Source organism: Amphiura filiformis, chromosome 4 (genome assembly GCF_039555335.1).
Source record: "Amphiura filiformis chromosome 4, Afil_fr2py, whole genome shotgun sequence".
In the NCBI taxonomy this organism is placed as follows: domain Eukaryota; kingdom Metazoa; phylum Echinodermata; class Ophiuroidea; order Amphilepidida; family Amphiuridae; genus Amphiura; species Amphiura filiformis.
The window spans coordinates 76801974-76827230 of record NC_092631.1 but is presented as its reverse complement, the minus strand read 5'-3'; the positions used below and the strand labels follow the sequence as shown (position 1 = coordinate 76827230).

General features: G+C 36.3%; 3 protein-coding genes across 3 annotated transcripts; 1 reads left to right on the top strand and 2 right to left on the bottom strand.

The window, feature by feature from the left end:
• Positions 1-73: 73 nt before the first annotated feature.
• Positions 74-538, bottom strand: LOC140150387 (uncharacterized). Its single transcript, XM_072172398.1, has one exon. The coding sequence runs from the start codon at positions 536-538 to the stop codon at positions 74-76; it is 465 nt and encodes a 154-aa protein (XP_072028499.1).
• Positions 539-997: 459 nt separating this feature from the next.
• LOC140149934 (uncharacterized) lies at positions 998-6044 on the top strand. The gene is made up of 4 exons (XM_072171947.1): positions 998-1084; positions 1878-2088; positions 2480-2539; positions 4401-6044. Exons 1-4 carry the CDS (start codon positions 1022-1024, stop codon positions 4697-4699), a joined length of 633 nt encoding a protein of 210 aa, XP_072028048.1. The 5' UTR covers positions 998-1021; the 3' UTR covers positions 4700-6044.
• A 5159-nt stretch (positions 6045-11203) lies between these two features.
• Positions 11204-23311, bottom strand: LOC140151432 (tetratricopeptide repeat protein 19, mitochondrial-like). The gene is made up of 7 exons (XM_072173772.1): positions 22955-23311; positions 20213-20305; positions 18591-18701; positions 17815-17972; positions 13336-13711; positions 12693-12858; positions 11204-11895 (listed from the first exon to the last, which is right to left on the bottom strand). The coding sequence occupies exons 3-7, from the start codon at positions 18690-18692 to the stop codon at positions 11759-11761; spliced, it is 939 nt and encodes a 312-aa protein (XP_072029873.1). The 5' UTR covers positions 18693-18701; positions 20213-20305; positions 22955-23311; the 3' UTR covers positions 11204-11758.
• Positions 23312-25257: the final 1946 nt, after the last annotated feature.

Genomic DNA, 25257 nt, shown 5'->3' with positions numbered 1-25257 from the left:
CTGTTCTCACAACAAAAATGTTCACTTACGTGAGCTTTCGGCTTGCGGTCGCTAAGCCTTTTTCAAACTGATGTTATTGATCTTGATGAGTGTCACATGACGAGTTGTTGTCAACAACGTCATGTGACAGGATGTTCCGGTAGACGGGTGCCAGGTCGTGTCGTCCCTTGTCCTTGTTTAGGTTGCTGGGGTGTCTGTGAATGTTAATAGCTTCCCTCACTCCTCTGTTGTACCAGTTGGAGTCCTGATCCAGTACTTTGACCTTGTTCCAGTCGATGGTGTGTTTGGACGCTTTGACATGTTGGGCCACAGGGGAGGAGGTACTACTAGGTCTTCGGTGCTCAGCTAACCTAGCTTTCAGTGAGCGTTCTGATTCTCCGACATAGGCCGCGTCACAGTCATCACAAGTTATGTGATAGACTGTACCAGATCTTTGATCTGTTTTGGTCTTGTCCTTAGGCGCTACCACGTGTTGCCGGATGGAGTTCACGGGTTTGTAATGAGTCCTGATGCCTTTAGCTTGGAACAAGCGAGCCATTGAAGAATTAATTTGTTTCTTGTTACTGCGTGCTCCTCAATGAAGTCCCAACTTAGCCCATGTCAATTCACAAAAACGTGCGTCAGTCACACAACACGCAAAGCGCAATTCACGAAGGTGCAGCGCCCACTGTGTGTACACAATTCTATATCAATCCACAATGTTACGAGTCCAGCCTATATGCTAGCGTAGTGCACATTAGAATATGACCGTTGCTAGGTCAACTGGCTCACGCTTTCTTTGTTATGAACTACTGATCTAAATGATCACAACACAAAGCTTATGGCATATCATAATTTGGAACAGGTGTACGAGCCCAGGCTTGAACCAGTAACCAATGGTTACTAACATGCACTATGTCAGCAAATTATGAGCTGATCATAGTATAGTTCAACAGAGTGATAATTTTATTTCTCTCTGTTTTCTTTTCTTTTTCATACATCAAATAATTAGGTAGTCATTGAAGCCTCAGACGTTGTTGGTATGCCAATGCAATGTATGACAAATACTTCTAGAAACAAGCAACTAAAACAAGCTGTTCACAAGGTAAATATTATTCCTTTATGCTCTTATCACATTTTGTGTATTTTTAAGAAAACTTGACATAATATGTATATGTTGCATTAAGGAGTCTATAAATAGTTATGATTGTATGTGCAGTTAAGTGTATCTTAAAGTTATTATATACCATTCATATGCACTTCTATTAAAATACCGTAAAGATTTGCCACATAGCGGATGATAGCGCTGCACCTGGCGCTGCACATGGAAAACTTAACCCCAATAGAGTTTGCCACCCACTGTGTGTGTATTGCATCTTGTTAATTTCCTTGGAGGTGAATGCACTTGTGTTGCCAATTTTTTTTTCCATTTTTGTGATGCTGCAAGTTGCCTCAACATCTTAATGCATTGTCTTCAGTGACGTAGATTTCTTTTTGACATTGGGGGGATGGAATTCTTGAAGTATAGTCAATCCAGCACCTTTTGGCGACCCGCACGCAAGAAAATGTCCTATTTTGAAGCTAAACTGATGGATGAAATATGGTGTAAAAGTAGAATAAATGCGCGCGAAGCGTGTGAAAATTTGCACTTTTGGGGCTAAAATGGGCAAATATGAGGTTAATTTGGTGAGAAACCCATTATCATATTGCAGGCGTCAACATTGGGGGGGTGATTGTATGGACCATCCCCTGGCAAAATATTGCCCCCCTGGAACTACGCCTATGATTGTCTTATTTCTCTGTCAATAAATCAAACATACTTTTTAATCTATAATTCTACATTTCTTTATAAGTAAGACTTTGTTATCATTTTTCACTATCTTCATGTCCTCTTGCAGGTCAAAGGCTTCTTAGAAGAGTCACTTAGCGACCTGAAGGAAATTTGGGCTAAAAGAATAGAATACACTTTCAGCATTGCTTGTCCCTGTGATGTTGATAGTTGTCACTTACTTCCATTTGTGAAATGCTTGAGCCAAGAAGTTGTGTTTTGTGAAAGGAGAAAACCCATACACACTGCAGAGATAAAGGAACAATTTGGCCTTGAATCTGGTGAGTCCGTAAATTCTAATCTTATCATATTGACTACCGAATGAAGGCAAACCAAGCTTACACACATAGACCAAAATGATTTCAAACCTCTGCCTGGAAAATAGAAAGAACATCACAAAGAGACCCAGGGAATATTTAAAAACTTAGTTTAGTGAGCAACTATGTTTCCCTTTTGCACCACATATCTACATGGTTCATCGTTAAACATTTTTGTAAGTTTACAGTTTTGCAGAATCATGTGCTGACACATGACATGGTGCTTGAACCTACATTCATATGCTGGCTCTTATGTTGAAATGCAAAATTTAAATGTGGGGGTGGGGTGATCTTTCTGAGAGAAATGTTTCTTTATTAGCCTAATCACTTCCTTATTTGACATTTAATGATACAGATGCTGACCAAACAAGAGATACCACTGATGAAGTTGACCAAGGAGCAGAAGACATTCAAAGTAATTACAATATCTATGTACTTATATACATAAATAAGGACCTTAAGTAAAATCATTAGATTTATTGATTGCCTTACCCTCGGACCCATCATCAGAGTGATGATCTTTATAGTGTGCTGTCAGACCCACAAGGCTGCACACTTACAGAAAGTTGCTGACCACAGAAGCCCAAATCATTAAAAAACGATTCAAAGGATGCGCAGTTCAAGATCAGAGGAAGTCCTAATTGACTTACATAAACCATCACAGCCAATATCAGTTTGGTACAAGTAGACTGAGACAATTAGCAATTAGTTTCTTGTCCAGACTTTTTTAAGCAGACTCAATGTTTCCAAGAAAACAGAAATTGACACTAAGTGAGCTCGAACTTGTACCATCATGCATCAGATTCAAGTGCCTTGCACATTAAGGTAACTGAACTGCCTTGTAGAACATTAAGTTAATAATTTTTTTGATCAGAAGTCTAAGAAATATTTGTACAGGATAATGATATCATTTGCATTAAATTGTACAGTATCCTTTTACATTAAACAAACTCTAAGCTTTACCCTAATCCTGAATCTCATTCCTAACCATAATCCTTTAATAATACAAGTTACAGCTTTCTGAATTCTTAATTGTCTAAAACTGACAATGTCAAAACTGGACATTTCATTATGCACTTATCAAGTCTTTCCCCGGCCCTGGGGGACCCGGGACATAGCGGGGAACATGCCGGGACGTAGCCGAGGATGTACACAAAATCATTGCCCAGCAGGCCGGGAAGTTAGCCGGGACTTGGCCGGGGATGTACAGTAGATCGTCCCCGCTATGCCGGGCCAATCATTCATGTTAGCGGGGCTTTTGCCGGGGTGTACAATTTTTTCCCCCGCACTGCCGGGACATAGCGAGGACTTTCACGAAGAAGTCACACCATTAAAAAACATCAGTACCCGGTACCGTATACCAAGAACTGCCGATTTTGACATGCATACTCTTCTGTAATGCACTATTTTCACGATTGTGGCACTACAAGTACAAAGCAAACTGAGGAGTGGGGTAATTACTTGTTATAAGTAAATTTTAAAAACCAATTTTGTGCATCTATAAATGAAAGCCTACTTTTTTTAAAACACTTTATTTTGTTTAAATCCTTGCGTCTGCATGTAAGTTAAGGCTTAAACATGTTCATGTCTTTTAAATTATCGGCATGCACTATTAAATCGGCCGTGTTGTGTACGATCACTGCTATCCAAATAATCCAATCGATCTTTTTTTTATTAGGCCTATAATTTCGTTCATTCAATAATCGACACAGGTATATTAAACTCTGCAAGATGGGCCGGGGCATAGCCGGGATTGTACATTGTTTTAACGCAAGTCCCGGCCCATGGGGTCGGGGATTGTGCCGGGATTGTCACACTGTAGCCCGGCTAGCGGGGCCGAGTCATAGCGGGGATGTACAGAAAATTTATGCCCGTGGGCCGGGACTTTAACGGGTCAGTGCCGGGGATGTCACGCTGGCAAAATGTATTTCCCCGCCAATAGTCCTTGATCCCCCAGGGCAGGGGAAAGACTTGATAAGTGCATTAGCATAACATGTACTGTAATAAACACATAAAGTGTATAACGCTACCTAAAACTGTAAAGGGATGCTTGAAGCACTGAGCATGGTGAAGTTGTACATGATTTGTTCATTAGATGCATACAAAAATGACTACTGAAGCAGTTAGGAGGTTGATTTATGTGTAAAAAATAAAACAAAAAGCCTTTAGAAATATTTGCTCAATTACTCATCGATTTTGTAAAATTCAATTTGACATTTAAAATCACAATTTAGCTCTATCCCATTACTTAGTTTTTTGATTTTCTTTTCAAATAGTTGAACATGAAGCAGAAGAGACAGATTTTAAGGATGTTGTAGAACTACTTCGGCCAGAAGAGTTGCAGCACCTCTACATTGCCATGGGTATCCCACATGCTCAAGCTGAAAAGGCTGAAAAGAAAGCAAATACTTCTGATGTTGAGTTGAAAGGAATGGAAGTACTATATGTTTGGAAACAGATGAATGGTCCGAAAGCTACTCGAAATGCAATACTAAAAGCATTGGAGAAATGTAGCTATATAAGTTCTAAACAGCAACTAGAAAATATTTGGAAGAAGAAATATTTGCTTGAGTAACTTAGTAACATCTTGTTTTAGTACTTTACCAAAGAAAGACAGAAGGCTGGCATTGATCCATTCCGATATTTTGTGATATTTTTGAAGTATTTTGTTTCCAGTCACAAGACACCTTATGGGTGCAAATGTGGAACACTTATCACAGGCATATAAACAAAGCAAGTCCTTTTACAAAATGCCTGCAAAAGAAGTATGTTAGGATTATCAACTATTAATCTGTGGTCCCTAAAGGAACAAACCAACAGTTTGATGAGGTCCTAAATATATACAAAAAGCCTTTCATAAGGTGGAGAGGGAGTCAAAAAAAAAATTAATTTGTAAAAAAGTAGTATAGTTGAAACATTGATCAAAGTTGAATTTTCAACATCTCACACTCATGTTTCAGGGAGGGAGGGAGGGGTCAGCCTCCTAATGAAAGCTCTTTCATTTGTAGGATGTCATCTAACTTTTGGTTTGTTCCCCAAGGGCTCACAGATATTTGTGCAAGACAAAATGCAAGAGTATAACAATTCACTTGCAATAATCACCTTAAGGGCAGAGTAATGGGAGAGAACATGGACCTTTTCGAGCTTCATTATTTCTGAATTGTATGTCCAAAGTATATAAAACTATACATTTTTGGAAAGGAAATGAGTCAAGGAATCCCATGGTGACGTCAGATTTGTTCAAAAATCTCAAGTTTTTGAAAAAATCACAAAAATTCACTTTTTTACTCCAATTTTTTTGTGACAACTTAGAAAAAAATCCGTTCGGAGTAAAACAAATTCAGTTAGCTTTTCATGAAGAAGAGACATGAACTTAGGGAAGGTTTTTTTATTTTTTTTTAAATTCGTCTCTTTTTTCGAAATATTGAAAAAAACATGTGAAAAAAGCCATTTTGTCACTCTATTAAGCTAAAAATTGCACATAATGGTGTATATTTTTGTTTAAAACAAATATTTTGAAAAATGAAAAAACCTTCCCTAGACTTTGATGCACTCTAAAGGATAGTGCAAAAAGTTTACCCTTTGCTTGCATATTTTTCGAGTTATCTTGTCACAAAAATCGCACAATATTGTCAAAAGTGAACTCTGAGAAATCGACGTTTTAGTAAAAAATGTCAAAATTATGCACAAAACGTCCTTAAATTTTTAAACGGTAAGACTTTCCCACTTGTAAAAGCTGTATCTGGTGCATGGTCTAAATATGCATCTTTTTGCACCAATGAATCTATAATCTCTGCTTTCAGTGTGCCAAAATTCAAAATAATTAAAAAATCTAAGTGGCATTTTGACTGCAAATTTTTGTTTTGTTTACACCACATTTGCTGGCGTTAACAACATACCGAATGCGCCTTGACTGCGTTGGACATACACGCGCAGAGTTAAGCGCTTCGCGTCACACACGACGCGATTCATGCGTAATCACAATATTTCGCATTCACGCATTTCTGACTCATTATTTCCGCCAATTTACTAAGCTGTCTTGAGCCATGTGACTTTTTAGAGTTGAAAAGAGTGAAATAAATCAAGCAAAAATACGAATAAATATTAGCAAGTTGTATTTTATCAGTTTCAAGTGAAAGAATACATCTTAGTGTTGATAAATATCAAAAAATCTCAAATTCGGTCGTGGACGAATGTGTCTTCCATTACTCTGGCCTTAAAAGGGCACGACTGACACTTTGCCAAAGACAATTTTTCATCTGAGATGGCTTAAAGTCATAGTGTACAATCTTGGTGAATTTGCTTAATTTTTTCAATCCTGATTTTTTACTATATGTGACATGATTAAGAGGAATGAGTCGAATGTTGCTAATATCGTTTTAAAAATATTGTCAAAAACAGTATTTAAATTCTTTTGTTTTATATTGTTTTCAGCTATTGATAAATTGCTCTTAACTCAGTAACCAGATGTCCATTTTTTGATGGGGTTTGCATCAAAATGTAGCATTCGTAAACTGCCAGAAATTGATGTAAAAAACTTCTTATTGAAAATTGTCAGCATGTGACTTTAATATTCCCTTGATCATGTCACATATACCCCAACTTATACCTAAATGTAAATGGAATAAGCCATAATTTGTTGTTTAAATGTCAACAGAGCAATTTTGTGCAGAGCAAGAATGTGATTTAATTATTTCTTAAACCCTAGAACTATGAAGGGGGAGGTTGTACCTATCCCCCTAAGATTACACCCAAACAACCTAAGGAAATCGTAGATCCCTTCTTTGCGTTCATTTTAGTGATAAAATTTTTACCCCAGCATCTTACCCAGAGTAGGACCAGCTGTCAAAGATGACCGGGGGGATGTTGGTGAGGCCCACCATTGGTTTCTACAGTAAAATCAATGATTTTCATTTTGCTCTTGTAAAATTATTCCTAGAGCTACTGAATTTTACTTGTTATTTTGGGTTGAAATAGTCATTTCCTTTTATATTGAGGAGAAAATTCTGTGAAAATCATGTTTTTGTACAATTTTTAGCCGAAAATCAATTTTGCCTACACTTTTGTTCATAGCCAGAATTTCCCAAATTTGCATGGGTCCCCTTACATTATGACACCATAGCAACATTATGTGGGGTATGTTTGTACTTATTTTGGTATCACTGGATAGAGGAGACCCATAGCTATACATTGGTACCAAATATAACGGTATATGTGACACGATCAAGAAATTTGACAATTTAGTTACTGTAATCATTACATTATACATACAAAAGGCTATCATTTACTGAAAACTGGAAGGTCTAGCATACTTGGTTCGAAAGTTAAGACGTTTTTTGATGTCTATTTTCTTATGTATTTTATTGTTTATTACTCCATATTTTTACCTTTATCTCAGTTTCAAATTTGCCGCCTTTGGCCCCCATGGAGCAGATTGTGTCACATATGATGTTTATAATTGCACCCCCCTCCTTCGTAGTCTGTGTTACAAAATATGGCTCGGTAGTTCTAGGGTTAAATGAACAGTGTACGATAATATGGCAATGAAGTGGCGATGAAATTTGAAAGTTGAGGTTTTGTCCATGCAAATACAAAACTACTCCATTGACACTGTACATGTCAGAATTTTGATCCGCATTCTGGACATGCGCACTATGAAATTGGCATAGTTAATGAGCTTCGCCTATGTGCAAAATGGCTCACGCAATGTTTTATCACTGAATTATTGTATCAGCAACAATTTGGCTCATACATACGGATTGTGCTGTTGGCTGAATTCAACGCCAAAAATAAAATATGACTCAACTGTACACTAAATTTAAAGTTAGGAGCAACAAAACCGATTTGAAACAGCGATGAAGTAATTGCTGTAACTTTGGTAATATAATATTTATCATTAATTGGGCAGGATATTTTTGTGAAAGTATTTTGTACAACAAATGAAATGGCTTTAATATTTGCCAATCAGGAGATCGATTGATTTACCCAGCACTTGGAATTTCCCCCTAACATCAATGACGTCACTTACTTTATTTAAATGTGCAATGCTGCCTTATTTGGATACAATCTTTCTTATTTGGTGTTTTGAAATTCTGTACACAGTTTTGTATGTGCTATGCAATGTCACAACGTCGGACATGCCAAATTTAATAATACTCATATGATATGGCAAGGAAATTCCTGCATTTCATTCACTTTTTCATTGAAAAAAATATGTATGTGGTTAGTACAGTTTAGAGGTTAACTTATATTCTCTTTATGAAGAGTGACTCTTATTTAGACATGCATTCTAGCTGTTTCCTTTCTCACTCTAGTTAAATTATTGGAGTCACTCTGTCGTGTTTATTATCTTTATATATTTTGAACAATGTGTGCTTATGGCATAAAATGTGTGCTATCAATAGTACCAAATAGCTAGAATTGTTTTAGGAGTTATTTTATCTCACTTTATCCATTATTTGATAAAAAAACTCTTTGGTGTGTATTATAATGAAAGACAAAGATAAAGACAATTTATCGCGTCTGACGTCACCTGTCAATCAAACTCGAGCACGGTTTGTTTACAAGTGTCGTGATGATGACTTGCTGAACGCGGATTTATAACCGGGCGCCTTATTATCAATTTTGCACCTTTCGACATGCAAACCATCTCAAAAGTTAGGTCTTTATAGTAGGAAACTTTCTTTGGTGAAAGCACCATGTCCACAATGCCTAGAAAGCTGCTTTTTGCCTTGTAAAAGTCACGTATTTTTACGCCATTTGCTGCTATTCCTTTTCTCCGATCAGCACCAGATAGATCGGTCTTCCTTTACTGCGCTGATTAACCTGTGTAAACCAATCAAGGATCGTTATTGACTTTGACATCAGACGCGATAAATTGCTTTTATCTCTGTCTTTATTTATAAAAGGGCATTTCGTGATCCACAGCCTCATCCCCCCACTTTTCTCAAAAAAAGTTGAGATTTTTATGACACTGGAAACCTCTGGCTATAAAAAATTTCTTGCAGATTAATTCGTTTAGCAAAGATATCATGAAATTTGAATTTCGTTCTGGTATACCAGAACGAAATTACAATACAGTCTATGGAGCAGTGCAATACACATAATCATGCATAACACGCAAACGCAAAATCGGAATCAACTGGAATTTTGGGAATAAGCTTTTTTCATGGATATCTACTGAAAAATGTCATAAAAAGAGGATACTAGGATCACGAAATACTCCTTTAATTAATTTTTTCACTGCCTGTATAGAGCATTGCAATCTTCGGATTTTTATGACAGGTAGTATAATAATTCACCCAGTGGCCAACTGAGCCACTGCCTCTCCTGCCATGTACAAATGTATACTTTTTATATTTTTCTTCAAAATGCCCTATTTTGAGACATATATTTCTATGAAAGCTTGTGTTCAGCCCTGTTGATGTGACATATTTTAATTCTTGTATCTACTGCTGGATAGTGGGTTCTCACAATTAATTGATAACTGTGTAGAGCAAACTTGTTTTACAGATTGTAATTAAGAAAAGAATGAACTTTGATAAATTGATTCTGAAATTGATATCTGAAATTGATGTATTTTTATGTATAAACATAATTTTGTAAACGTATAGCGTATTGTGTGGATTGAATCAATATATTTTCTTCAAGCATTTACTATTGAATTTTAAAAAATGATCCCAAAGCTATTATATACAGGGTGTCCCAAAAAAGAGTAGGCCCCAGTGAATGTAAAGCTACCTAAAAATGTATCTGTTGCAAAGATCTTTGCAACAGATACATTTTTAGGTAGCTTTACATTCATTGGGGCCTACTCTTTTTTTGGTACATTTCTGTATATAATAGCTTTGGGATCATTTTACATAATATTATGTATTTGTTGGGTCATTTGAGTAAGCAGCCAGATATAAAGATGGGATAGAGCATTATCTGTTATTTATTTACCCTGAGGTAGTTTGAAAACAGAAGTAAATGCTCAAAGAAAATACAAGATTTATCCACAGTCTGAAGGGTGAGAACATGTCATTACCAGAAATAATTGGGTGTATTGTTCAGGTATGGTGAGCATGTTAGTTGCTCAGAAGATGAGACTAACATGCTCACCATACCTCACCAAACAGATCATTACCAGAAATAATTGGTGTATTGTTGAGGTATGGTGAGCATGTTAGTTGCTCGGAAGGTGAGACTAACATGCTCACCATACCTCACCAAACAGATCATTACGAGAAATAATTGGTGTATTGTTGAGGTATGGTGAGCATGTTAGTTGCTCGGAAGGTGAGACTAACATGCTCACCATACCTTACCAAACAGATCATTACCAGAAATAATTGGTGTATTGTTGAGGTATGGTGAGCATGTTAGTTGCTCGGAAGGTGAGACTAACATGCTCACCATACCTCACCAAACAGATCATTACGAGAAATAATTGGTGTATTGTTGAGGTATGGTGAGACCTACATGCTCACCATACCTCAAGAAGACACCAATTATTTCTGGTAATGATCTGTTTTGAACCACTTATCTTAACATATATGGCGATACAAAATATATGAATTTGTTGTAATGTTTTATAAATGCAGCAGCTAATGTATTATCTTGTCGAAGTTGAGGTTTTGACCAAAATAAAAACACTTGGAGACAGTGTAATATTCTCATGTGTCCTGTGCTTCAGTCTATATATAGTAACCAATAAAAGTGATTTAATCAAATCAATGCAGAATTGAAATGGTTGAGTATAGTAAATCCACATAGATAGTCAAATTTCACATAAGTCTTATTCATTTTTTATACCATTGTTATCAAAATAATAATGAATATGTAATTATGTTTGAAAGTTTTACTTAGACATGAAGATAACTCTTTAAACACCATATATATAAACTTAAAATATACACAGAGCAAACTTTTCTACACCACATCAATGCAGATTTTCAGTTTAGCACTGATGGTATAAAATATATAAATTCTAAAAGTAGAGCCCTCTATTGTTTGATCATTGCATCCAAATTAAAATATGAATACTGTACTTTGATGCATTTTAAGTTTGTTGAAATGTCCAACAAAGCAGATAACATTCTCTAGTTTACAAATTGCCCGACATTATCTTGACCTGACCAACATTATCTTGAACTGTCCAAATTATCTGGATAATATATATGGCCAACATCCACATTACTTGGCCACATTACTTGATATATAATCAAGTTGATCAGACTTTAAACAAAAGAAATATAATGGATAATGGAACAAAACAAAAGAAGAGGGCTAGACATAATAGACTGAAGCTTTGATTCATCTATTGTGTCAATTTTGAGCACTAACATATTGATATAAAATAAAAATTAATAATAGAAATAAAAATGAGTCCCATACTTATTAGTCAAGCTATGAGTTTTAAAATATTGGACGAGACATAGTCGAGACCAATAAATATTGGGCGTCAAGCATCCAATTTCATTATGTTTTGGATCCAATATTTTCACACACTTGGATTCATCAAAATTAAAACATAATAATAATTGGAAATATTGGGAAATTTACTCCCTCAACAGCAATGTGCTGTCAATTAGAAGAATGGTATTATACAAGGAAGATATTGATTTGCAAAACATTTGAACTTTTTAAAAATTTATTTCTTTTTCAGAAGTGTGTCGGTTTCTAACTGAGCTAGCTTATTCTTTATAATTGTCACAGTTCTTGAGTCCTCTTGTCTTTCTGCTTGTTTCAAAGCTTTCCTGTACAGTCTTTGGGCCTCTGTATAGTTTCCTGAAAAATAAAAAAAACAGAGAGAAAATTGATTATACATTATTATACAATGGTGCCTATTTTTTTATTGTTTTTACCTGATTTCAGGTGAAATTAACTTTGATTTATGCAAATCTTTTCATCAGAATCTTTGCAACAATTGATTCATATGAAGATCAGAGTTAAAACTCTGTTATAATAAAAGTCTGATGTAAAGAAACTAGTTTGCATCTGGCGATCCTGTCAATCAAACTCACCACAGCCTGTGATTGGATAATAGCATGTAAAAGGGAGGTTGTTTCATCTAGTGCCTTTATCTGAGAAAAGGAATCACAGAAAATGGTGGTCCATGTCGATAATTTTACAAGGCAAAAAACATCTTTTCTAAGCATTATTGACATGGCACCTGCGAAAGAAAGTTTCCTGTTACTAAGACCTAACTTTGAAGGTGGAAACTAACCATAGGGCACACTGATTTTCCGCTGCATTGAGAAATTTCAATCCTCACAACTGTCTCTGAATTTGATTGACAGGTGATGTCAAAAGTGAAGAAGTATCTTTTATTCGGACTTTTATTATAAGAAGCATGTTTGAATAATATTAACCAAAGATCACTTGTTCATGCTGCATCATACCAATTGCTGTCAAAACGACAGTGAACATGGTCACACACCAGCCATGGACGTCCTTGGTTGCTTTTCCCCAGCTTACCAGACAAAAAGTATAAATACCTGAAATTTAAAAAAAAATCTTCCCCCCCCCCCCATGACAACTCCCTGATATGCCCCTGATAGCTACTGATTTCCATGACAACCTACCACTGTGAGCTTCCACTGAAGCCATATTGCACACGATGGTTGGTAGTGAGTGATCATTGCCTAGTCTCTGGGCAAGTTGAGCTGATCTCCGGATACAATCTTTTGCCTTATTGTAGTCTCCTTTCAAATCATACACAGTGCCTAAATCATTCAGTATTGTAACAGTCTGAGAAAAAAAACAAAAAAACTTTAACTTGAATGCCGACTCATGTCATTACTAGTTAGTGTAGGTAGAATACTGTACCTCCTTGCCAAGCATGTGCTAATGATTAGACTGAGCAGCTCAACATTCAGATTTGTATTACAAGAAGTTTATATAATTCATCCAGTGGCATAATGAGCAAAATTGCCAAATCCTCCTTCCTTCCCATTTCCAAAGGCACCTTGTTGAAACCAAAGTCCCTATTCTAGGGTCTATGTTGGGACCGATGTGAATGAAGCATGCAAATGTAGTTAAATTTTGAGTCTTTTGTGACTTTGGTGACGTCTGGTCTAATATTGACAAGTAATAACATCTATAGGCTCTACCTTTCAGACAAGTGAACAATCACACAAGCCAAGCTTGGATACCGATATCACATTTTAAACAACATTGTATGTACCTAAATTGTCAAATCACTTTTACATTCTTTATGACACATACCTCTTGATGAGGATGTCCATCTTCCATTAAATCATTCTCACTAATAGAGAGAGCCCTTGTAAACAACACAATAGCATCATCATATTTCTTGTATTTGGCAAAGAATCTTGCATAGGCTTCTAGACACATGCCAAGGAGTGCTTTTAAGTCCTTGATATCGTAAGGCTCAGCTGCTGTTGACGCTGATGATGATGATGATGATGGAGACTCTGTCTTGGTTGTCTCTGATACTGTTGGTAATGGCAGTTTTTCACTAACATCTATCCTTTCCTGAGTTGACGGTAATGATGATGATGATGAAGAAGTCACAGATGATAGTATTAGTTTTTCTGTTGTATCTATGCACCATTGGAAGCCAGCCTGAGCTTCAGAGATTCTAGAAAAAATATAATATGAATGTTCCATTAAGATCAATACCATAGGTGGCTTAATGTCAAAAGTTACTTTACTTTTATAAGGGATGCTGTGTAGCACCTGAAGCCATTAACCTTTGGGTCATGAAATCCTCTCTAGGATATGACCAATGATTGTATGTGTAAAGTACATCAAATTATAGCCATATAATATATAAAAGTTTCCACAAATATACCAGCCATAGTTGTAATAGAAGGCTTCTGATTAACAAAATAACAGGAGGCCCATTCCATGTCAACTCCAGGGATGTGCACCGCAGCACCTCTTCAATTTTTTTTTTTTTTCTGTGTGGTGGTAGATATTGCTGAGAAAGTAAAATTCAAAATTTGAGCTTCATACTCCATTTCGCTTTCCTGTGGCATCAATTTGAAATTTAGGGGGTCAGCGTAAAAATGTGTCGCAACGCCGAAAGACAACGTTGGAGGTCCATAAATGTATAAAGGAACCATTTACAACTTTGAAAAGTATGTATTCTGGGGTACTTATTTGTGTAGAATTCAAATCTGGCATCAGAAAACTTGTAACTCCTTTACTTTAAAAGATATAGGCCCCTCAAAATGCAACTTCGTCCATCCGGGACTAACTTTGGGGGTCAAAACTCCAAAAGTAAAAATAATTTTATTGTCCATTTTTTTGCTAGTCAGAGCCCTTTGGTAGGACATTACTCTTAACCAATATTGAGCCTATTAGAATATTTTTAGCTGAGATATTACCCATGCAAAACCCCAATTGTACATTTTTTGTACATTTTGACCCCCCTGAAAACCAATGTCAGGCATTTTGATCCACCATCAACTTCAGGTATGTTGAAAATATGTCCTTGGACAACATTTCTGAGAGATATTGGCTTTGGGACTCGATGGCTTCAACACATCAGTAAGGTTTGCATTCTCCATAGAGTTGTACATAAGTCATTATACATGCGAAATCAAGTCTTTAAGCTTATGACACATTTTTGCGCTGACCCCCTAAATTTCAAATTGATGCCACGGGAAAACGAAATGGAGTATGAAGCTCACAAATTCGGGATATTACTTTCTCAGCAATATCTACCACCACACAGAAAAAGAAAAAAATTGAAGAGGTGCTGCGGTGCACATCCCTGGAGTTGACATGGAATGGGTCAGGAGAGGATGCAACTACTTTATGTAAAAATATAGCAAGTAAAACTTTCAAATCTCTCTGGCAGGATTATAAACATGGAGACACTGGTTAGCAATGAACATAGTCATTTTCACAATGTTTCATGAAAATCTAACAATCGAATGTCTCAGAATTATCTTGTACATATGGGCTTATAACGCTGATCATTAAATTTTCACACATTTTCATGGCAATCTCAGAATCATTAGTTATGTGACATCAGATGACCCCTGATGACCATCTAAATTTGTTACATATTGATATATGGTCTGACAGGAGGTAGGGGACATGCAATCAGGGTTTAAAAATAAATAACGTCATTTTGGTTCACTTTTTTGGACAAACATCAGGGTGAAACTAGTAATTTTTTAAACATTAATTTGTATATATTTGTGAATTTTCTGAAACATCCAGGTAGATAGATAAAGTAAACTCAGTTTAAAATTCATTTGTATAGAATAAAGCTAAATATCAGGGTTAAAAATTAAACTTGGTCATTTTGGTTCATCATTGTGTACAACATTTAAATGTGGGTGACTGAACTGATTGACTTGTCAGAAAACCTCATAAGGTATTCATAAGGTAGTGGCTGGGAAATGGCTTGACTTATACATACAGAACTTTCTGTCAGGCCAGCCTACTATGACCTTCAGGCCAGAGTAATGGAAGACACATTCGTTCACGCCCGAATTTGAGATTTCTTGATATTTATCAACATTAAGATGTATTCTTTCACTTGAAACTGATAAAATACAACTTGCTAATATTTACTCGTATTTTTGCTTGATTTGTTTCACTCTTTTCAACTCTAAAAAGTCACATGGCTCAAGAAAGCTTAGTAAATTGGCGGGAAATAATGAGTCAGAAATGCGCGAATGCGAAATATTTTGATTAAGCGCGCGATTCGCTTAGCGTGATGCAGCGCAACTCTGTGCGTATGTCCAACGCAGTCTAGGAGCCACAGCAGTCAAAATGCCACTTAGACTTTTTAATTATTTTGAATTTTGGCGCACTGAAAGCAGACATTATAGATTTATTGGTGCAAAAAGATGCATATTTAGATCATGCACCAATACAGCTTTTACAACCGTGAAAGTCTTACCGTTTTAAAATATAAGGACATTTTGTGCATAATTTTGAATTTTTTTTACTAAAACGTTGATTTCTCAGAGTTCACTTTTGACAATATTGCACGATTTTTGTGACAAGATAACTCGAAAAATATGCAAGCAAAAGGTAAACTTTTTGCACTATCGTTTAGAGTACATCAAAGCCTAGGGAAGGTTTTCTCATTTTTTCAAATTATTTGTTTTAAACAAAAATATACACTATTCTGTGCAATTTTTAGCTTAATAGAGTGACAAAATTGCTTTTTTCACATGTTTTTTTCAATATTTCGAAAAAAGAGACGAATTAAAAAAAATTCACGTCTCTTCTTTATGAAAAGCTTACTGAATTTTTTTTTTACTCCAAAATTTTTTTTCTAAGTTGTCACAAAAAATTGGGGTAAAAAAGTGAATTTTTGTGATTTTTTCAAAAACTCAAGATTTTTGAACAAATCTGACATCACCATGGGATTCCTTGACTCATTTCCTTTCCAAAAATGTATAGTTTTATATACTTTTGACATACAATTCAGAAATAATGATGCTCGAAAAGGTCCATGTTCTGTCCCATTACACTGGCCTTAAATGGAACTCCGAAAGGAACTTTGATTGGCGTTTGGGAAAGTATGTGGCTGATGTCATATCTAAACAATGGTAAATGAAGTCCAAGTTACTGAAATGTATGGGTCAACACAAGTTATGGTAATTATTGATTGCTCCATCCATTGAATTGCACAGAGCTTAGTCTAAAGCGCTCCACAGACTCTGAGTATTAGACGTACAATATTGTATGTAACATATCTACGTTATTTAATCTATTGCCATTCTATTTCCAGTAATGTTTAAGTTCTAACGAATGTTTGATGATGAAAAATCGATAATATGTTACATATAATGTCTAGCAGAAATATATTATCGATTTTACGTCATCAAACATTCGTTAGAACTTAAACATAGATTAAATAACGTAGATATGTTACATACAATATTTTACGTACAATAAAAAGTCTGCATACTGCTTAAGTAACATACAGTCAATAGTGATAGAGTTGCATGATGTTTCACTTCTAATATCCAAACTTAAAAGACCTGGAATTTGCTATTTTTGATGTTTTGCCTCAAATAAGCTTCAAAACACTATAATTATGATAATGTTCATTTTTACAGAATAAATCTAACTATATGAAAGTCACTTGCAATCACAGTTATTAAATAATGTCATTTTGGTTCACTATCTGGGACAAGTATATATCTGGAGGAGGTATTTTTTTTAAATATTCATTTTTACAAAATAAAGCTAAATATGAAGGCCATTTGCACCCAGGGTTAAATAATGTCATGTCATTTTGGTTCACTATTTTGAACAGCCATCAGGCTTACAGTTAAGCCAGGAGGTGCTAATGAAACTGATGTTAGTTCCATACTTTGGTGGAGGGTGTGTAAGGTAGTGCATAACTATAGAGTATACTATAATACCATTGTTTGGAATGTTTTACAGCAAGTAAAATGTTCTTTGAATGTTATCAAAACATTTTTATACCCTTTATATAACCCGACATTTAAACGTTTTTTGTAAAATGTTTTGTGTTTGCTGGGATTGTGTTTGTGAGGGAAATTAGACAAAGTTTATGACTTGAATTGATAATTTGTAATGCTTTTGGCAAGATGTCACAAAACAATTCTCACAATAAAATATATTATTGATATTCATCCACGTGGCGATAAGGCCCACTGATTTCGAGCTGATCACACTATTGATTAATTATTCAATATTGATTAATTATTCCCGATGAAATAAATCATTACAAACATTTACCTTCTTGTAGCTGAGTAGATTTGAGCTAACTTGAGTGATATTTCAATGACCGCTGGGTCTGTCTTCTCTGTCCCTGATGTAATTAATCTTCGGAGAGTTTCTTTAAAGGCTATTTCAGCTTCCACAAACTTTCCCTGTCTCAATAACATATTGGCCATCTGAAATTATGATATCAAATAATGATTGAAATAACAATGCTACAACCTTCTTAAAGATATCCCAGTATCAATCAAAAAAGTAAAGCATAATCTTGCATATATTCAGGAAAACATGTTGCTTCCTAACCAATGATGCCAGTCCAGTAGAACTTGAAGATATCATTGCAACTGTTTTTATGAAGCAGCGGCATATAGCAAGGAATATTTGAGAGGGATTGGGGGGGAGAAAGGTGACTTTCATGACTTTCAGGTGGGGGTAAACATTTGAAGAAAATTGTTGAAAGCGGTCAAAAATCTAAAATATCAAGGTGGTCAGCATCCCACAGATGGGGAAAGGGGTAAAGGTAAAAAGATGTTCTACATGGGGGGGTCGCCAGGGGCTGTTAAAATATTACAACATATCTTAGGTTGCCAAAGCATTTCAGCAAAAATTGCGGGTCAAATCACCAAATAGACAGCACATTTTTCATCTTAACCATTGAAAATTGAGAGGCAAATGTAGGACAGTCGCCCAATTTTCTTTCGCCCAATTAACCATTGGTTTCTACATTCATGGGACAGGAATCATCAGAAAAATCTTCAAAGGTCGCCCAATTAGGCTACCAAATCCTAACTTACCTGATCATAGATATATGTGACAGCCTGCTGGTTCTTGTCTTTGAGTGCCATATCCAAAGCTTGATGCATTATTTTCTCAGCTTGGTCAATATGCCCTTTCATTTCTTGCAACTGTATCAATAAATAAAATATAAATGATGTAAAAACAATAATGCTTACAACATACTTTAGAAGTACAGCATATTAAAAGATAAGTTATCTTAACAAATGATCCCAAAATTCATAATCCACAACTTGAACACTCACATAATACTATAGATGTTGTTATTTTAAATACTGGTTCAAACATAATGTTAAAGAGGCCATCTGGGTTTAGGCAGAACAACTTTTCCTCCATTGCAGTAGAGGGATATGAATAAAACTCTCTCATGGCAGAGATAGAATAGTAAAAAAATCCTTGCTGACTGTCCAAGAGTAGAATTTTGTCAGGCAATACAAGAATAAAACTAGACTGCTGTTTGTAAGACTTATTTGATTCTCACAATCTTTGTTTCCAACCCATGTTAAGTCCACAACCACATGTTTCTCATTTACTTGTGTGATATAATCACAATTACTTTGACAAGTTTGACATTAGCAACAATGAGTTGTACCATCAACAAGCCATTATTGACCACAACAATGCTGCATAACAATATGCAGACTATTGTTCTCATTTGGGAACCAAAGGCCTCACACAGTATTGTTACTGTGCATCCATCCACTGTTTGCTTTGTAATGGTGCATCCAACTGAAATTACTGTACTTAAGCATCACAACCCATTGCAATATCACACAGGTAAATCAGAAACATGTGTTTGTGGACTTATTTGTTGCTGAGGCTGATTGTCAACTTCCAGTAATGACCAGAAATCAATATCATTTCCTTCAAAACTCTGCTGAAGACTGAAGATTGCATTCACAATATTGGTTGTTTTGATTAATAGGTTTGTCAGAATAAAAATCAATACACAGGGAGAGAGTTTTCTATATATATAGTGAAAGTAAAAAGTAAAAAAATTCATTTCGAGACATTTCTGGCAGATTTTGCTATGATGACTTACACAATTCATGTACTGTACACATCGTGCCTACTGCTATTATTTTGTCAAAAATAACATATAATTATTGAAATTATAATGCCCTGCATCCTAGTGAAACCACATTGTGAAGTACCATTTATTTCAGATTTATTTCTCCACTTGAAGGGTAAACTTACTTGCCACAGGTGAACAAGTGAGTGTTGGTTCCTATCTCTGGTCGCTTAAGGTGGTACTACACCCCTGGCCAATTTGGTGCCTATTTTTGCATTTTTTTCAAAAATTATAGCACATTGATGACAAGTAAGATATGCATATTATAGGGGCAAGGACTACAACTACTGTACTGAAAATTCAACAACTCAAAGCAGTAGTTATTGTTTTATGGATCAAATATTGGTTTTCCCTCATTTTTGACTGTAACTTCACAACTGTTGTCTGTGCTGAAATAAAATTTCCAGTGCGCTATAATTTTTAAGAAAAATGCAATAGGCACAAATTTGGGCAGGGGTGTAGTACCCCCTTAACACTTATGCAAGGTATAATGTCCCTTTAACAAATCAGTTAGAATAACATTACAGACACAATAATTATCCTGCTTACCAAAGCTTTTGAAATTGTAATCTCAATGGTATCTTCCTTTTCCTTCTTTTTGAATAAAAAAAAAAGCTCCTAGTGCTATAACAGCTCCTGGAACTAAAAGAAAAATAGAAACAAATTCAGTGTCATGTGGTTATCATAATCAGATTTACCACAACAGCAACAACGTAGTTTCATGATTTACAGATAGAATACATACAGAGAAAGGATCTTCTACTAGCACAACAGTTTTGAGCCCCCCATCCCCACTGGAGAGTCGCAATGAGTCAGAATGACTAAATAGGCCTAGTCACATATGTAAATTCAGAGAGTAGCTTTTTTTGGAATGAAAAATATTATCATGTTTTACCAAATGGTCACACAACAATGTTTGTAAATGAAATACACCCCAAGGGTTGTAAATTGTGTAATTAGTGGCATAGCTAGGGCTTGTGGTGCCTAGGGCTACGGATACATAATGTCGTCCCCCATACATGAAACAATTGCGCGCAAATTGGGCCTACCACTAATTAATTTTGGTATAATGAAGTTGAATATCGGTCTTAAATTGATCTTTGAAATAATTTTGTGCTGAAATGCACGTAAAGTGTGTGAAAATTTGAATTTCATTGCTTGGAGGGGCGCAAAATCGATGCTGAATTGGTCAATTCGGCGCCCCCTGAAGGGTGGTGCCCAGGGCACGTGCCCCCATCTGGAATGCACAACTGGACAGTTTGGGTAAACCAAGCCAAATCAAAACAATGTGAGACCAGCTGATGTCTCATAAAAAAAGTGCTAGCTAGCTTACTGACATCATAAAATGTGTGAGTCCAACGTATCACCATTGGCTCTGCATGCAGGGAATGTCATTTTCTTCGGAAGAGGGGGTCATAATTATATCAGTGACTAGAATCAATTTTTTATGACCCCCATCATGGGCTATTTTTTTTTATGACCCTCCTATCTCGGGTGGAAAATTTTACCTACACAGACTCGAGACAAATTATTTTACATTATAAAGATTGTGCCGTCCGGCAAGGCTTATATTAAGCAGGCACCCAGGCTTTTTTTACCCCATGGTTGTCCTTTTTTGGCTCCTGGTGTGTCCAATATTTTACACTACAAACTATAGGACCAGGAGCTATCTTTGGGACCAGGAGCTCATTTTAGCTCCTGGTCCTGGCATACTTAATATAAGGCCTAATTGTGCAGACATTTTGATCGTAAATTCAAAGAATGTGCACACAGCGTGTGAAAATTTTGAGTCACCAGCCCTTAATAATTCTATATCCCCTTATATTTGGTGTAAAAAAATCGTGCCTCCCTATTTTTGGCCTAAAAATACAAGCGACTAGTATGGGATGATAACCTCAAGCGGTATATTCTTATCAACCTAACCCTTACCCTACCCTAACTCCCCAATTACATGTAGATGTCGATTGACAGGATAGCGTATGACGGATTACTGCTATACTTGGTACTTGGTGGTGTATCCTCCGAAAATACTCCAAAAAGAGTTTTAACTGGAGGTGGGTCTGTGCAGGGCTGTCAACTCTCACGCATTGGCCATGAGTCTCACGCATTGGCCATGAGTCTCACGCATTGGGTCACTTTCTCACGGTCTCACGCCAAGGTAGTATAATCTCACGCCTAGGTAGTAAATCTCACGCAAAAAAGCTGGAAAATGAGTAAAATCTCACGCATCGTCATGAATAACTTGTTGCTCCCACTCCCCGCTTTTCACATTCTCCAGCGCCGTGGCTCAAATAATCATGGTACAAAATGAACATTGGAGTCAGCAAATCCCGGTACGCCTCTGTCTCACACCAAGCAATTCCAAAAAGTTGACAGCCCTGGTCTGTGTAACAACAAATAGCTTACCTGGCTAAAATTTCTATTGACCCCCCAGTATATTCATGACACCCCACACAGCGTCATCATCCTATATCTTCGTATCAAAAATTGCCGTGATAGTATGGCGAATCCTCTCCTTTTTCAATAGCTACGCATGGCGAATTTGTTCGAGATAGGCCGAGCGACTCAGGCTAAGCATAGTACGACTATCATATGAGATACCACCAAGTTCTATTCTACACATTATATTTGTTTTCAGGTAAAACCCAGGTTTTGTTTTTAATACACTAACTTGAAATTAAATACACTACTTAGCGGCCATTGCTGTTTGCTCTGGATACATTTTTACTGCATTTTTGGCGTAACGATTTTTAAATCGTAAGTTAAAATTGTATAGGCCTAAAGGAACACATTTAAGATCCAGGTGCTTGTATAATAGAATATTCGATCACACATGTATATCATAATGCATATGTAAACTTTCTTTATCTATGTCAATAATATAAATTAGAATATTGATTTCACCAACGGAGTATGGAGCTGTATGAAAAAATATTTATAATATAGGGTGTTGACACTGTGCCCCATTCCAAAGAAAATGACAGCCCCCTTATCCACCGGCGTATCCAGGATCAATTCCTGCAGGCCTCTTTCAGATTTATGCAGGGGACTTTGTGGCTAAAATCGCCAAAAAAAAGCGGCTGATTTTACAGGTTTTTAACAAATTGGGGGGGCTTCAGCACCCAAAGGCCCCCCTGGACACGCCACTGTTATCAAATCATGTACTGCACCTTTGCGAAGGTTCAGAATTTAAGTCGGGAATAAAATCAGATTCCAAAAGTACAAAATGGCAGTTTTGTGATATCAGTTTCAAATTAAAATGGTGAACTTTTTCTACTTTTCATACTTTACCTCTTCCAGATCTAGATTTTGTTGAAATTTTACTCCATCCCACATTATCTCTGTTTTCCGATGACACGACTGTAGAACGGCATAAATATGCTTGTGGTATTAATTCTGACTGTTTTGAGGTTATAAGCTTACATCCATTGGAATTCAGTGTCAAAACGTATGGTGATCTAGTCGATGACGTTTTGATGCGAAAATGTCTAACACAATTTCCTATAGATGTTCCACGAGTACAGCAACGTGTAATAATGCCTTGAATATTGATCTGTCGGGATAGAATGTTGAATATATGCGTCATTTTAATGCAAATTCCTGTTTATCTTTCGTCTAAATTTAGTTCATGGGCGCTGACATCTTGGATTTGCGGTGCATTGTGGTACCTTAAAGACAGCATCGTTACAAATTTAATTGGGAGACGAGCGGTAAAATTCTTTGTTGTTATTGTCAACAAATGTATTTGTTGAATTTTTCATTTTGTTGGTGTTCCTTTGTTCCTAAATGAAAACGATTTCTTGAATGGAAACTCACCTAAAGAAATTTCCTTGACTTGAGGTGAGAGGAACAAGAATTCATGAACTTGGACTTGGAGAAGTGATATCAGTAAGCTTAAATTTTGTATCATAACCATGTTATGTTTATTCTTCTACAGTTCTCAGCAAGATCTTTTTGCACTTGTCAATGCACCATGTAGGTATGCCAGGCAAACACATTTGCTAGTCAGCCAAATTCGCCGACAATGTCAATGCATATTTACATAGAAACTTAGGGGTGGTGCAATAATTATGTGTACCCCGGGGTGAATTCTCAAAATGGTCTGCCAAAAATCGCTTGCCCCCCTTTGGCCGTGCCAAAAACCTTTGCCCCCCCCTTTCGACGTGCCAAAAAACCTTTGCCCCCCCCTTTTGACGTGCCAAAAAAACTTTTCCCCCCCCCCTTACTCATGAAAAATTTTGGGGAACCCGAATTTAAACCTTAAATTGTCTTAACATATAATGCGAAAGAAGCGAGCAGGAAACGTGTTCAGAACGCTTTTCCACGCCTTTTAGGGCGTAATATAGAAACGGTGCCCAAAATATCTGTGCCAAAAATTGCTTGCCCCCCCTTCGACCTGCCAAAAATCGCTTGACCCCCCTTTCGACATGCCAAAACATGCTTGCCCCCCTTTTGGCCCCTATAATATAATTCACCACCCCGGGTACACATAATTATTGCACCACCCTTAAAACAACTGGCAAGAAAGAAACCTACATAAATATGTTTTCTATACTTCACTTGACCCAAATATATGATTTTTATGGTGATAAGTCACTCGCACATGGAATTTTAGAGTGATTTTGATAGCAGTTCCATTAAAAAAAGCTGCTATCATCATGAGACTAAGATCTAGAAACACCCCGAAATGCCGTTTTGGGGAATTTTGCTAGCTGAATCTTTGACATTGTTTGATGAAAGTCAATCTTTGACAAGATGTAACTTTGCTACGGAAAGTGCTATGAAAAAAAAAGGTTTTCATTTTTGGCTTTGTTTACTCAAGGGCTTTAATTTGATTATAAAATGATGCAGTTTGATGGCAAATTTGAATTCACCTAGCATACCTACACCATGTTTATCGTGTGAACATACTGCATGCGCTCCATGTCTGAGCCTTCATGAAGTTGACACGTGAAAAGAACCGTGTCAAGCTGAATTTATACTCGATCGCAGAGCGATTGCGATGAAACGCTTTTGGAAATTCAAATTACGTCCTTTTGGAAAAAAAATCCATATCTTCAATATGAAAGGTCAAAATTTTCAATTGATCGTCGGCTTTTCCTCCCAGCTACATACACTTTAAGAATATATTAGATTTATAAAATTTACTTCGAGGACTGTTATAATATCAAAAATGTGAAAAATATCAAATTTTAATAAGGCCAAGTAAAAAAAATAAAAATGTATATCGTCCGGACTTTTTCAAAAATCGGTGAGGGAGGTCCTTATTATTTGTTATTGTGTTATTTTTTTACCATTCATTTCTGTGTAAAATTGCAATTGCAACGTGTTTGTCAACACATCATGAAATCGGGGAGCAGTGTTTACTCAGAGGCTGTATGGCGCAATTTTGGCCCAGTGAAAATTATATTTGGCTCACACAAATGTGCAATGCTGTATTGCAATTAGTCAATTGAGGAATTACTGAGCCAAAATTGGGCCAATTTGGAGGGAAAATGCTTCATTTGGCGCACCCAAATTCCAGAGAGAGTAAACACTGTCGGGGAGGCCCCCAGATATTTTTGTTATTTCCCCAAAGCCCTACCCCTAGCTTG